At 36.5% G+C, this 15546-nt stretch overlaps 1 protein-coding gene across 2 annotated transcripts in view; it reads right to left on the reverse strand.

Annotated features, from left to right (window-relative positions):
• Positions 1–416: 416 nt before the first annotated feature.
• The window catches only part of E2F3 (E2F transcription factor 3), an 87681-nt gene continuing 72551 nt past the window's right edge, over positions 417–15546 (reverse strand). For both annotated transcript variants that reach the window (XM_031946788.1, XM_031946789.1), the window contains exons 2-7: positions 15058–15169; positions 13420–13639; positions 11917–12075; positions 8781–8895; positions 7625–7760; positions 417–3838 (exon numbers count right to left, since the gene is read on the reverse strand). In XM_031946788.1, coding sequence (XP_031802648.1) covers positions 3576–3838; positions 7625–7760; positions 8781–8895; positions 11917–12075; positions 13420–13639; positions 15058–15169 — 1005 coding nt within the window. In that variant the 3' untranslated portion in view covers positions 417–3575. The remainder of the gene's footprint in view (positions 3839–7624; positions 7761–8780; positions 8896–11916; positions 12076–13419; positions 13640–15057; positions 15170–15546) is intronic.

Raw genomic sequence — 15546 nt, forward strand, 5'->3', positions numbered from 1 at the left:
TTTACAATATACTTATGTATTGGGGTGAGGTGCTGTGGTAATGGGACTTTGGCTATGTTGGGTCTATTCAGGAGGGGAGAAGCCAGGAGCTTTGGCACATGAAAGAAACCAAGGACTTAGAATATACCCAGAAAGCCATTGAGGATGTAAAGCACACAGTAATGCTGTTAAAAATGAATCTTAATTGTTCTAAAAGATAAAAATTTAAAAAGACAAATCTATTCACAAATTTAAACTCTTAAAAAAATTGTTTTATTGATTCTTTACCATACAAAATTTATTCAAATTACATCCATTTGAAGTGGTAAGATCACAGCTAGAGAACAGGTCATCCTGTAACAAATCTATTTACAAAACCCATCAGAAAAGCTTTTTTTTTTTTTAACTTTTTTTTTTTACATTATTTTACATGTTACTTTTTTTTTTTTTTTTAAACTAACATACAACACAAAGCTCAACTGATTAGTATTATTTTTGCCTATTCCTTCTTTGGGAGAAGGATTTACTTTGTACAAAATGGTATTTCCTCTGCAAAAAGAAAAAAAATGTCCACAATCTGACCATTTCTATTCTTTTTACTCTCCATTAAGCTCCCTATACATTCCTCCTTCCTTATTCACGTATTTATTTGGAACTCAAGTTTTCTTTTTCCACAGAGCTAAAGCTTTAAATACTGCAATTTTATTTACAGATCTACATCTTAAAAACAACAACAAACAAACCAACAAACAAAACCAAACACTCTTATAAAATTACAAACCAGCTAGAAAATATTCTGGCAGTGTTTACAAATTAATTTCTATTATTATACAAAATGGCTAGATGACTAAAATGTGAGTAGACTACATTAGCAACTTAAATAAAACCTTCACTATGCACATATATGTACATATAAACACATACTTAATACTGTTTGACAGCTCATGTGTTGCCCTTTATACAATTTTATATTCTAAGGCTCACTCAGTCAGAATTTGCACTCAAGTAACTTAACTTTTTAGCCATTTCAGATGTGAGCTTTTGTTTTTATAGCAGCAACTCAAGGGTACCAGAAAACCTGCAATATAGAGTACTCAAAAGTAAATAATACAAAATACTGTAGTATTAACCCACTTTTGTGCCAGATAGGATGATAAAGATAAAACAACTTGCAAACAAAAATACAACATGGGACACCTAATTCATGTACATCAAATGAGCCCATGAATTGGAAAAAAAAAAAGAAAAAAGAAAAAAAAACCTTACACACAAAGGAACTTTTAAGACGTATTAGGATTCCTCTCACTTTCAAAACAATAAATATGGTATTATATTACCAAAAGGATTAAAAAAATAAACAATCCAGTCAGGTGATACTCACTGTTTAAACTTTGGGAAAAGTCAGCTTTGCGCTGCTGGCAAAATTACACAAAGCTGGAAGCAGAGGCAGCTAACCAGATGAGATAAATATGGTATATGGAAAAAAAGCTTGGCATAAATTGTTTCCTTTACAGGAAAAAAAACCCCACAGTGCATTTCCAGTAGGCACTTAACACAAAGCTTCCCCTCCCCATTCCCCCACCCTTCCCCTCTCTGTAGCAAGTACCACCACCAAACATTCTGTACCAAGTCCAGGGTGTGTGGGGGCAAGAACACACACCAAGCATCTTTGTTCTGCATTGTTTCTCCCTTTTCAAATATACACCCACACACACATACACAAGTATTTTAAGGTGTTGGAGTCATTTTTATGACTCCCCCACCACTTTGCATATGGAATTCTGTAGACAGTCAACTCCAAGGTAAGATTCTTTTTGAAATTTACCAAGGGACTTCTGTTGTGTTTTTTTTTGTTAAAGTGTTTATCAAGTGCCCAGGTGCCCAAGCACTATGTCAGCCATCAGAACAATCAATCCCACTGCTCATTCGGAGGTTCTTCCTATCCACAATTCTCCCCCCCTGCTCCATCTGTTGCTCTGGACGATGGGAGAATTCTCAGCATTCAGGGAATGGAGTTTGAGGTACAACGGAGCCAAGACAGACCAACTCCAACCTATGGGTCTGGCTGTAAAGAACACATTTCCATCTGGAGACCGGAGAGTATACTTGGATATTCACCCAAATGAAGCTAACCCAGCCCTCCACCCCCAAACTTGGAAGCCATTCCCTGAGAAGAAATAGGGAGAATTCTACCACACCTTCACTAATACTGCCTTATTTTCCTTGACTCCCTTCAATCTGTGATCCTCCCTCACAAGATAAGAGGGAATGGGACTTGGGCCAGAGCTGCGGCTGGACCGAATCCCTTTTGTGATTACTTACTAGCTGAAGTAAATATTGTTCAGCCTCCTGGGATGGGAATGTCCTTCCTATAGGTCTCTTCCTGACCCATCCCTAGGAGTGGTGTCCCTGAGTGTGATGCAAGAGAGCCCTTTTCTGTGGTCATTGGCAGACAAAAGACCCCTACATGAAGCAGTTCTTCTCAACCTCCACCTAGGACTGCCGTGCCCATGAACCTGGCACTTCCCTTTGAAGGCAGGGCCCACGGCATTAGTATCCAATACTGACTCATCCCAGTTCCTCTGTTCCACAGAGAAAGGGCCAATGTGAAACAAGGCCTCCACAGCACTGGGATCACACAGGTTTAGAAACTTTGCTCAGCAGCAGCAGTTCTTATCAGCTTTACCCCAAGCTGGAAGAAATTAGTAGAAACTGCTTCAAAGTAAACAATTAAATTGAAATGGTGATGGGTGCCACAGGAAGGCTTAAATGCTTAAAACAAAACAAAATAACAACAACAACAAAAAAAAAAAACACCAAGAATTCCTAAGTGGCCATGTGCTACAAATAAACTTTAAAGATACAAATAAAATGGGGATTTTTATGGGAGCACCTGAAAATCCACAATTGCTTGGAGTGGCAGAAATTTGTCTCTATTTGCAACATATTATATGGAACACTTCAAACCAAAGGCATAATAGGGCATTAGTATTTCTTACCTCATACCAAACAAATAGTACATAGATTAAATCATGTAAGGACCACAATTTAAATATTCCTAGGAAGAGCTGAAGAAATACATTTTCATACTTTTGCATGACTTCAAGTTTATGCTTCCTGCAGTTCCATTCCATATTAGCAGACCCCAAAGACATGCATTCTACAAAGAAGGCACGGCTTGAAATGCTATTAAGGAAGATTGCTGTTTGCAAGTGGACCACGTGGTTCTGGGCCTTCTCCGCTAGCCCATCCATCAGGCAAAGTGGCCACCTGGGAAGGGAGGGAGGGCAGGCAGGCGAGAGGGCAAGGTTTAGCTACCTGATTGCACACGTTCCACCTGCTATTTCATCCACAAGATTTCGGAGCCTAGGGCAAAGCAGGGCTTTCTCCCAAAGAAGCCTGCCACTGTGCGCTTATTCAATATTTAGAAGAAAAAAAACTTAGTAAAATGTCAGCTTTGTTGTGAAGTTGTAGTTTACTTCGTGATAATATTCTTGAAGGAAGAAGGTCGCAAGGGACAACACTGAAGGACAGATGTTCTAGTTCCATGATAAAAAAATATTGGTTTATATATAGAGAGAATTCACACAAAACAATCAACTGCACATAAAGTCCTCCACCAATGGAAGTTTTTCTAAATCATAAGCATCGAAGAGATCACTGATGCCTTCTTCTTCCCCAAGGCTGAGTAGGTAGTCTTCTTGGATTAAGGGAGGCAATAAGTTCACAAATGGTCCTTCTAGGTTTGAAGGAATTTGGTCCTCAGTCTGCTGAAGCAGATTAGTTGGAGAAGCCAAGGGAGAAAGGTTTGCCATAGAAATGGAGCAGTCAGCATGTCCTGAGTTGGTTGAGGCCAAGTCTATGAAGTAAGATAGAAAGGAAAAGAGGAAAAAACAAGAAAAAAATGAAGTCTGACCTTAGAAAGAAGGGCTGGATTGCTTCCTAGGTCATTCAGATGGCTGCCTGCAAAGCACTAAAACTATGACCTCTTTTCAGTTTTGCCTCATCTATTTTAAAGTAAACAAAATGCCCTACCAGAACTTAAGGCAAACAGCTTTAAAGATTAGATACTAAGTTCATTTCTTTTGACAATTAGTAATTTTAAAAATAAATGTGAGGCAAGCCAGGTGGCGTAAGGATATCACCAGGCCAGGTCTGATGTCAGTCAGGAAGATTCATCTTTCCGAGTTCAGATCCAGCCTCAGACACTTACTAGCTCTGTGACCCTGTGTGCCTCAATTACCTCATCTGTAAAATGAGCCGGAGAAGGAAACTGTGAACTTCTCCATCATCTTTGCCAAGAAATCTCCAGAAAGGGTCATGAAGAGCCAGACATGACTGAACAGCAATTAAAAAAGGGAGCCAGTGCCGCCTCCTGCCCTGCAATAACAGCAGCAAATAAGGATGGCTCCAATACTTTAACCCCCAAATCATGTACGTTTTAATATGTTAGGAAAAAATAATGTTTAAGTATTATTTAAAATTCTGGATACTGTTTTTATGATCAAAAATAAATTAGAACTATTTAATAATAATAGTAGACATTTGCAAAGTGCTCTCTATGCAGTATCTCATTTGAATTTCACAAAAAGTCTGTAATGTAGATGTTATGATCACTCCTATTTTATAGACAAGAAAACTGAGATGGACAGATAAGTGATTTGCTGAGGGTCACACAGCTAGTAAATGATTTTAATTCAAATCTAGATGTCCTTGATTTCAAGTCTGTTTAGAGTATACCAAGTATAATGTCTCTAATAAAACGAAATCATTCTTAATTGGGATTATTTGCCATAATCTTCCTTTTTCTATATCTCATCCTTCATTTTCCTCCTTACTCCAATCTCACAAAGCCCAACTTGGCTCTTTTCCTGTTTCCTACAAGCATTCTTAGGCTGTTGCAGCACTGATCTCCCCTGACCCTCCAAATCCTAACTTGGTACCCTTCAAGATAAATTTTCCCCTAATTCCTTCCTCCCTTTGACAACCAGAGTTCCAGAAAAAGCTTTTTTTCCCTCATTACTGATATCTCCTTTTCTCTTACTTTTCAGACAATTTCAATATGGCTTCAGTAAATAGAAACAATTCTCTTTCATTGCTAATTTGATGGCCACTTCTTTTCTTCCCCAATGACCTCTCAACAACCTTTAACACGGCTGACCATTATCTCCTCTCCAGTTTTCATGATGCTGCTCTCTTTCTATTGTATGCTCCTCCCTTCAGTTTCCTTTGCCAAGAGCATCCTTCATACCAGGCAGACACTTTTAATAGTGAATATACATATACATTTGTATGCTACTTCAGCTCATACTGTCTTACAAAGAGTTGATTAGATTTTCATTGTGAGCATTTGTACTCAAAAATCAGCAAATGCTACAAATTAGGGTTTGATTTATTGTTTTGTCAATTATCTACAGTTAAGAGAGTGATGGAAAAAATGTGAAGAATGATGATTAAACTTAAAAATGTGTTGAGTGTTCAGAAGTCCAGTTATTAAATACATACTAGCATAACTAGGTTGTGCTACCCAATGTTCTGTCCTGGGTCTCTTCCTCTTCCTAACTCTTTCAACAACCCCATAAATTCCTATGAATTTAATAATTTCCTTTATGTAGATGGTTTCCAGATTAATCAATCTATCTTTCTTTTTTTTCCCTTCCTTCCAATCTCAAGATCTAAAACCTGTACCATCAACTGCCTGGAAGACATTCCAAGCTGGACATCCCAGTTTTTCAGTTACTCAACTTGTATAAAATAGAACTCATCACATTTTCCCCAAAGCTACTTCTTTTTCTGACTTCTCTATTTTTGTTGAGGGCATCATGAGTTGCAGAGATTCACAACTTCTGAGTCATCCCTCAACTCCTCTTCTCCCCCCCACTCCACACATTTAATCATCCACTAAGTCTTGTCTTTTACCTCCACAATATTTTTTGTTTCTCTTCTCTATTCATACAATCAGTGTACAGTTTCAAGCCCTAATCATCCCTCACCTGTACTACTACAAGTCTCTTAATTACCCTTCTTGACTGAAGTTTCTTCCCTTTGGCATCTGACTTCTATACAGATGCCAGTGTAATATTCCTAAAGTTACGGACCAAATCATGTTACTTCTCTCCTCAATAAAATTCAGTAGCTTCCTATGACTTCGAGGATAGAACATAGACTGCTGTTTCATTTTATAACCAGGTCCCAAACTACCTTTCATTTTTACACATTACTTTCATTCATGTACTTTACAATCCAGATAAGCAAACTCTCTTGTACAGCCAGTTCTCACTTAACATAAGTGGATCGTCCCATTGACCCCCTCTCTCCATCATGGTCCCCCTTCTGGCTCTGTGGCCTGTAGCCAGAACAGCCTGAGTGGCTGGGGCTCTCACAGCTGGAGCAGAGGACTCCTGGTAAGGGGTCTATACCGTAAGGCCCCTGTTGTCCCACCTTCCCGCACACCCACTGGGTGCCAGAGCCACGAGTCCCATCTGCTATGGAAATGAATTTGTGTAAATTCTATATAAAGCAAGATCAATTTTATTAATTTCATATATTACATTTAAATGTTGTCTCCCCTGAAAGAATATAGCTTCTTGAAGGCAGGGACTACTTCGTTTGCATCTATATTCCTATCACATAGTAGAGCGTTTAACACTATGCTAGAACTTGGTAAATGTTTGTTTTCAGAGCAATCTTAATTTTAGTGCCCACAGTTGGGAGTGGGGAAAGGAAGGGAGCCCTCCCCATCATTTCTTAGTATTACTGTTGTTGTTGCTGTAATTGCACTTAAATCCCTTCAGGAATGGTCTGAATGGGCAGTTGTCTTGACCTTTATAACTGTTTCTAAGGTGGCAGAAAATTCAACTAAAGTCTACGTGAAGTCCCACCATAGTTTTACAAACAAGGAGGTGGGACATTTGTTACTCTTGGCTCAGGGACCTAAGAAAGATGTGTAAGACAAAGCATAAGGAATTAAGCATATGGGCTCAAACTTTAATCCAACACAGGCTTATGGTTAGATGCACCAGTTTTATGGGAGGGAGGGTAGAAGCAAAGTACAAGATGTATTTTTCTTAAATAAGATATAGGTGCATTTGTAATACACACACACACACACACACAAAGATAGGGAGAAGGTAATAAAAAAAAAGTTAAGGTTCAGAAGAAAAAAAAGAGTAATTTAGAGAAGCATTTATTTTTATGAAGATTTTTTTTTTTTAATCTTTTGTACCCTTCTCATCTCTGCTGGAAAAAAAAATTAATTTACCAAAAAATAAGCATCTCCCTGTACAGTTTTTCCATTTTATTTTTCTTGTATCTTTTTTCTCTCTAGCACTGTAACAAATAGGGACATGGTCAAATACAGCACAGAAATTGCTCTTTTAAATAGGAAGAAGTTTCATGAACTATTTCAGTAGTGGTCAGTAGTAGAAAAATTTGGAAGTAGAGTATGGAAATTTTATCCCCTTTATGCTCAAATAAGGAAGATTTAATTGATAATTCTGTAGACTAAATGAGAATGATAGTGTTAAAAAATTAAAAGAACAAACCTCCAAAGGGTATTTTCCTCTCAAAATTTCTGATCTTAATCCTTAATTTTGCATTAATCTTCAGCTCAAATTTCTAAATGATGCAAAACAAAGAATTTTACCTTTGGAACTGGATTTGGGAATATTCCCATTGTGGTCTTGGTTGTAGGATTTTACTGGACTGTGTGTTTCATTCTCTTCTGGACACAGGTAAACTTCAATAGGTCCTTGGTTACTTGATAAATGTATTTGTAGGCTCTACAAACATATAAAAAAAAAATCTATAGTAGGGGTGAGACTTTGGCAACTTTCCCTACTAGATTTCATTATGGTTTCATCATAGAAGCAAAGTAACTGCCAAATAAGCATGTTTCTGAGACCATCAACATTACTGAAAGATATTCTACCTCCTTCAGAGTTTATCAAGAATTTAGAAAAGAAATTTAAAAACAACCACCATCAAAAAACTCCCCCCAAAAACCTTCTTTTATGGGCTTTTGAATAGGGTACCACTAGTGAAGTTTTAGGAACTGTATTTTTGAATCACTATGACTAATCTGATGCATATTAAAAGGTCCACCTTGTTAATGGCAAATAAAATGTTTTTTTAATAGTATATACTTTGAAATGGATATCAACTGTACTGAATGAGCAAAGGATAGTATTTCCAAGTGGCAATAAAGAGAATGCACCACATACTTTCATTTGTCATTATATTTTTTTGAAACAAAATTCATCCCAAGAAATTAAAAAAAAATTATAAAATTATGTTACCTTCCTTAACTGAAGTGCTCTTAGTTCAAGTGTAGACTTAGTTAATATAATAAAGAAAAAAATCTATGAAGACAATTTATATGAAGGAAAAAACTCTTATATTTCTTCAAATATTTAGTTCTCCCTTTGAACTAAAAGTTGTTTAATAGAGAAGATAACATTTTTTCCATTTCTAATTTTAAAAAACAAATCAAAAAACTATTTCCTTTACTTCCCATTTGTACCCTCCCCCTAGAAAAAAAGAAAAAAACAAAACCCTTGTAATAAATATGCAGTGTTGAACAAAACAAATTGCTGCATTGACTATGTTCCCAAAAAATAGAAGACAGATTATTATTGGTTAACTCACAAAAGCCTCAAGACAAATTCACACCTCCTACCCCAAGCCAGGAGAAATAACAAATATTCAGGAGAAAATGATGTACTGATTTCCCCATTTCATGATAAGAAAATATTTATAGCTGAAAGCTTTGCAACAACAGGCATTTTTAGTCTTGTCCTTACCTCTAAGGGATCAGGCACTTCAAGTCTTGTTTCTGGAGGGGCTTTCACAACAATAACAGTTTGGTCTTTAAGGCCACTAATTTTTCGGATATCTTGATATGTAACATAAGCTAATGTGATTAGTGTTAAAGAAACCTTACCATATAATTGACAAAAGTAACCCTTAAAAGACAACAATAAATCATTATTGATAGAAATTGTTTTACTTCAATTATATTGTTGAATCTCTCCTGGTCCTTTGATCATCAACATGATTGACTCTCTTGTGATTTTTTTTCTCCATCCAAAACTGTATTAAGAACCACCTATTATTTTTCCAAGGAAAATGTTATCAAAAACTTGTTGTGATTAAATCATCCTTTCTCGACTGCTGGAGATGGAAAGTGAGATTATAAAAATCAAAAGGTGAGCACAGATTAGCCATTTTTCCTGGGGAGGGGAAAAAAATCCCTAAACAACCTTAATAACTAGTGAAGTTGGCAGCTGGGCTGGGGCAAGTGTGAACAGCTAATTGGACCTCAGTGGGTATCACTGGCTCTAGGCTTTACAAATGGGCCAAGAGAAATGCAATCAAAGTGGAAACCTGGTGGGAGGTGATAGTTGGGAGGGCCAAGTTTTGAAGTTAAGAAAGACAGGGAACGACTACAGGCCGAAATCCAGCAATGTCACAACAAATGGTGATAGAGCAAAAGTTTATCTACCCAAAATCCCAGCCCCAATTTCTCCTGAATCGCTCCCTGTCCCTGTAGCCATCCTTCCCTTCTTCCTTACACTCCCAGCCCTGCTTATTCAAATTGTTCTCCTCCAAAAGTTACCTTAAACATCACCTCTTCCACAAAGGCTTCCCTGATTCCCCCAAGTAGAAAATAATCTTTTCCACCTTGGGCCCCACCTAACATTTTGCATCCCTTTGATACTTTTATGATGTTTCAATTATTATCACAGGTTACTTGTCCATATATGTTATGTCCCTCACTACTAGACAGAGGACGCCCTGCTAGCAGGGCTGTCTACCATAGTGCCAAGCACAAAGTGGACCTTTTAAAAGAAATTTGTGTTGCACTGAAGTAATAAGAGGCTACTGAGGGTGGGTAAGACTAAAGTAATAAGAAATCATTGGGAATTGTTTTGAATGTTGCTTAGGATTGGTTTGATTACTAATATGTTAGGATGAGACTTCTTCAATCTATTGAATCTTCCCCAACTCAATTTTGTATTCTGTAGTTTACTTTATTCTTTTGTTTGCCTTTTTTGGAGGGGGAAAGAGGAAGAGGAGGAGGAAAATACAAATCTCTGTCTCAGGATAGTTAAGGGGAAAAAAAATCATATTATCCATGGTCATCAGTCATGCAAAGACTACTTGGGAGAATTTTAAAGCCACACAAATACAGTGGAAGAAAGATGGCAGAGGAGAAAAAGGAATGTCTGCCAAAAATAGTTTTGTGATATACCCTTAAAAAAAAGTGAAGGAAACCTCAAGGAAGGATTGTTTGAGGTTCAGTTGTGAGTGCCATGCTACTTCTGATGTGGGGTTCTTTCTCTACATTGGCCAGTTTTGATTAGCATAAGAAAATCAAGGATTATCAATGCAGGCACATTTTTTTATTGCCACATGTGCTAAAAGCTTATTAAAATAAACCTCATCCACAATTACTCAATCTTGCTGTAGCAAAGGAAATTTCAACATATTTGTCAACAACTTGTACAAAATTGGCAAAAGAATAGAAAATTGAAGTGAATTGTGCAAACACACTTTAAACATATGAACCTGAAAGGTCTTTCTTTCTGGCTTGTTCCTGAATTTGTTCCATTAAGGTCAGCAACCTGCAGTGAGCCTTTTACATTTACAATAAAGTGCTGAGAAGGCTGATGTAGATGACAATGCAATTGTAGCTATCACATGTCCTGAAGGGCTGTTCATCAGGTACTAATAGCTCCTCTGGGATTTGGTACAAAAAAATGGAAGAACTAGAACAATCCTTTGTAGGGGGCTATTCTATGCTGGTCATTATTGCCAACAGAACCAGCTCAGCTATTCTCTATTTCACAAATAATCATCCTTCCTTCTCAGCGGACTGCCTTGTATGGAGTGGACATAAATGTTTAATTCAATTAGTGATGAGTAACAGACACAAAAACCAAAAAACTACCAAAATCTTATCCAAAATTATTCTAGATTGGAAAAATAAATGATTCCCTAATTTCGGTAAAGCAACTAAGATATATTTTGCTTCTTAGGCTCCAAAACATGGCAAGCCAATGCAACTATAACATATAATGTTTTATTTCCCCACTGACAAAAGTTAAGTGTCAAATGATCAGAAAGTTTAGGTTGAAATAAATCTTGGGACAATTAAAGTCCCATTGAACTTGCTTTCTAATAATAAAGCATTAATTTTTTTTTCTCCAATGATTTACCAAAAAAAACCCCAAAGAACTTCCTGGCTATGTTTTCAAAGCATAATTTGTTCTTTAAGATGCAAAAATATCAGGAATAAGTTTTCATGGGACATGAGCTAAAATTTCTCTCTATGACATTCATGCCTTTTAAAAGACAATCCTGGGATTCCACTTTTAATGGCATGATAATATCCTTTTTTCCTGTTTTTTCAGTCCTTTTATTCACCAATAACATTGAGGATTATAATATTCTAATGGTTATAACATCTAGCACAGAGAAATCCAGAATCTTAACAGTGTCAGGGGTCCACTAAAAATCTATGAAACACACTAAAGTTAAATCTAATGTTGTCATCAAAATTAATGCTGCTGTATTAAGTAGTTAATGATACCAAAACTCTATACTGTAAAAAGTTAGTGAAGTCCCATGTTCCAGCGACTTGTGTATACAGGTTGTTTCCAATAAAAATTCTTAATTTCTCTTAAAACACAAACACACATACAGATGTTAGATCTAAACTATCTCTTACTGAGATCACGAACACATTTTTAAAACATTTTCCTTATTTTCTAAATCAGATTAATTTTTGAATGAAAACACACATCCTTCACTAGATCTCTAAGCACACAGCACTTCTGCATTAAACTAAAAAAAATAACCTTTAAGTCTGGAGATTGGTTTATTGAAGCTCTAGAACGGGCACAAGGCAACCCGCTGCACTGCAGTAAAGGATATTTTTGATTTTCTGCATCTTCTGTTAACAGCTTAAGGTCTAGGGTGCAGCTTTGAATCAGTTCATCTAGCTTCTTCTCTTCCTGACTGAGTTCCGTCACCTCCTTTGATAAACCTTGACACTGAGCCAACATGCCCCCATCATCAGAGAGACTGCAGCCCCTAGAAATTAAGACAGATTATTTTATACAAGTATTCATAAAATTTCAGGAGAATAGGGAAGTGGGGTGGGCTGAGAGCAGAACAGAAGTGGGGATGGTTCATTTCATAAGCATCCCTGACAAGTAGAGTATAAAGAATAAAGCTTACACTTTGTAAGCCAAGTTTTAAAAAAAAATTTATACAACATTTTTACATAAATGCAGTCAGTCCTACAGTTTTCACTGCAACATCACAACAGAATAAAGATCATTATTTTTATTTTGGAATATTTTTTCCTTCAGAAGGCGGCCTGAATTAAAAGGAAAACAGAATAAACCAATTTGATTTAAATAAAAACTCATAACAGAAACAGAAAGTGAAAGATTTTGATTAAGAAATAGACCAAAAATACTCAAATCAAAAGCTGGACGGTTCCAACTCTAAATTATATTGTACAAAGAGTGATCTATCAAGAGAATCAGTGAAGCTTCATCACTAGTAATTAATAAGAAAAGGTAGGGTGAGGGGAACAGACACCAAGAAAGTCTAACAACAGTTCTCTCCTCTCTGTGTCTGCTTCCCTCCTCCCGCCAAATGGACAAAAATGTTTCAACACACCAATTTCTTTCAAACGCCAGAAAGAGGACCAGCATTGCACTGCTGATGCTACCAGGTATACAAAGCTACCAGGTACCTGTGCTTGTGGTTAAAATAATTTAATGCTTTTCTCTTTTTTATTTAGGTATTTTATCAATAATTCACAAAGATTACCACCAACTTTTGTGATGATATAACTCTGTCAAATGGGTATATGTGAAGTGCTACTATACCTCTCATTTTACAGATAACAAAATTGAGAATCCTGGCTAAAATCATACAGATAATGAAGAAAGGTAGAGCTCAAACTAAGTCACAGAATTACTGAACAATGACATAAGCTTAGTTAATTTGATATACACACCAAAGTCACAATTTATTTCCTATTTTTATTTTTAGAAGATCAAAAGGACAAATATCTCATGGATCACATATGCAAGCATGCACATACAATCATCTGTCATTCAAAAATAAATTCTGGTTGGTATTTGAGACAGCACTGTTTACTTCAAAATATTTTCCTACTCTAAGTTAATCAAACAGAAATTCTTCTATCTTTGATATTTTTCAATTAAAAAGCCCATTTATTTTTACCTTTAAGATTATTTGGGCTAAGGAACCAAACAGATGAAGGGAGATGGATGAATCAATCAAGTGAATGGCAGACATGAGAATGGAGGGAGAGAAATGGGATGGGGAAGTTAGGTTTGAAAGAAAATATGCTGCATTTAAAAGCTATTCCCCATTTTGACAGGGACTGATACTCACATCCACTGTACGTTGTTTTTAGATTTCTTCTTAATGAGGTGGATGCCTTCCAGCACATTGGTGATATCATAGATTCTCCTCTTTTGCACTTTAAGCACTTCGGCTGCCTTGTTCAAATCCAAGACCCCATCTGGGGATTGGCTCAATAGCTGAATGAACTTCTTGGTGAGCAGACCAAGTGACGTATCATACCGTGTTTTTTCTGAGGGAGATTTTGGAGCTTGAAGAAAAACAAAAACCGAACGGGTAGGGGATGGGGGTGAAGGTAAAGAACTGAAGGGTTCCTTTGCAATGAAGCAAGCCTTCTTTCCCATTCCAGCACATGAGTTAGCATCCAAAGCACAGGATTTTTTTTTTTTTCGCAAGTTACACATAGTAAAGTTTTGGAATAAAAAAGACAGAGTAGCAGAAAGTTTCTAAAAGGGATTAGCTCCTTACATTCAGGTGGTATGTGTGTGTGTGCGTGCGCGCGCGCTCTAAGATGCATGGTAATAGGTAAAACTATTCCAAGCAATTTTGTTATTTTTTAGCTAACAAATCACTTCCTTCAGGGCCCAATACCACCTCATGTTTTATTTAATTCTATACTATAGCAAGTTGTATTATAATCAGGCTTTAATGCAATTTTTTCATATTATCCAATTTTTCAAACAAGACTTTATAGAGACATCTAATGAACCTCAGACTCTAATCTAGAATTCTCATTTTACAGAAAGGAAGTATCAGATGGAATAGGTATCAGACATAGATTTTAAAGTGAGATTTTCTGACTTCAAATCCAGTGCAATTTCCACTTTCCCAGAAAATTTCCCTGCCATGTCCCCTGGGCTTTTTATATGTTCAAGTAAAGAATTCTGTCTTTCATTAAGTATTACTTGACTTGGTAAACCCTTATGAAGATGACAAGATCTTAAGAGGTAAATACAGTTGGAAGGAACTTTAGGAGTGATAGAATCCAAAATTCTTATTTGGATCTGAACTCAAATCCTTATTCAAGAGACAAAGAGAATACTCGTATTCAACAAGACAGACCAACTTGGCTTCTCCAGTCAAATGATTCCCTTGAATATCTCCCTAGTCTATACAATTTTTCTTTTTGCCATTTACAGTGACTATGGGAAAAAAGCTTAGACTTAGAAGGCAACTTAATCCAACTTCAACTTACAAAGGAGGAAACTGAGTCCCAGACAACTTAAGTAACTGCCCATGGTTACAGAGGTAGTAGTAACTACCATAATTTCACTGATCTTAATCAAGTCTAACAGTACCTAGCTACAGAATCAATGTGTAGGGGAGCTGCTCATCTGGATCTGGTTAGTCTCAACACCAATTATATAAAATTGAATTTGATTACAGAACAGTGCTAAACACATTTCATAATTTAGGTTAAAAATGTAACTATACACTGCAGTAAAGATATCCCAATGATATAGCATCCATGCACAGACATACACTCAGCTGATTTCACTTGGAAAATTGCAGATGCTTTCAGGGATGGGGTGGGAAAGAGGACAGAAACATAAAAGATTAAAAAGAAGGAAATATGGGCCAAAATTATTACAAATTTTGCACTCTTTCAGCCACATGCCATGAAAATTGGGACTCCTACATCAAAAAGAATAATGAATATTTTCTTACTTTTTGGACTATCTGGACTTCTTACTGCGGCTCTTCCTTTGCCTTTTGGGGTTTTTAGACCATCTGAGAGAAACTGATGACCACTTTCTCCTAGTTCCAGCCTTCGTTTTGCCTATAAGAAAGTACAACCACATCCATCATTGATTACATCTAAAAAAATTTAAGTAATGAATGACAAAAATGCTCCCAGTTCCACAAAAATCACTGTGGAACTGAGAAGTGGCAAGGATACAGGGGCAGTGTCAATCATTAGAATTATGATAAATTACAGAAACTGAAACTCAAGCTACAACCAGAGAAACATTGAATTAATACTCACTTCATACCATCAAATCTGGTAAACTAGAATCCTAACAATAAATTCTTATTCAATTTAACATTATTTCTAGAGTAACAATTATGTGTCCAATACTGTGCTGGATGTTAGCAGTGACCTAATTTAATAATAATATTGACAAATTTCATAGTGACCTAGTATATAAAATATAC

Source organism: Sarcophilus harrisii, chromosome 1 (assembly GCF_902635505.1).
Source record: "Sarcophilus harrisii chromosome 1, mSarHar1.11, whole genome shotgun sequence".
Taxonomy (NCBI): Eukaryota; Metazoa; Chordata; class Mammalia; order Dasyuromorphia; family Dasyuridae; genus Sarcophilus; species Sarcophilus harrisii.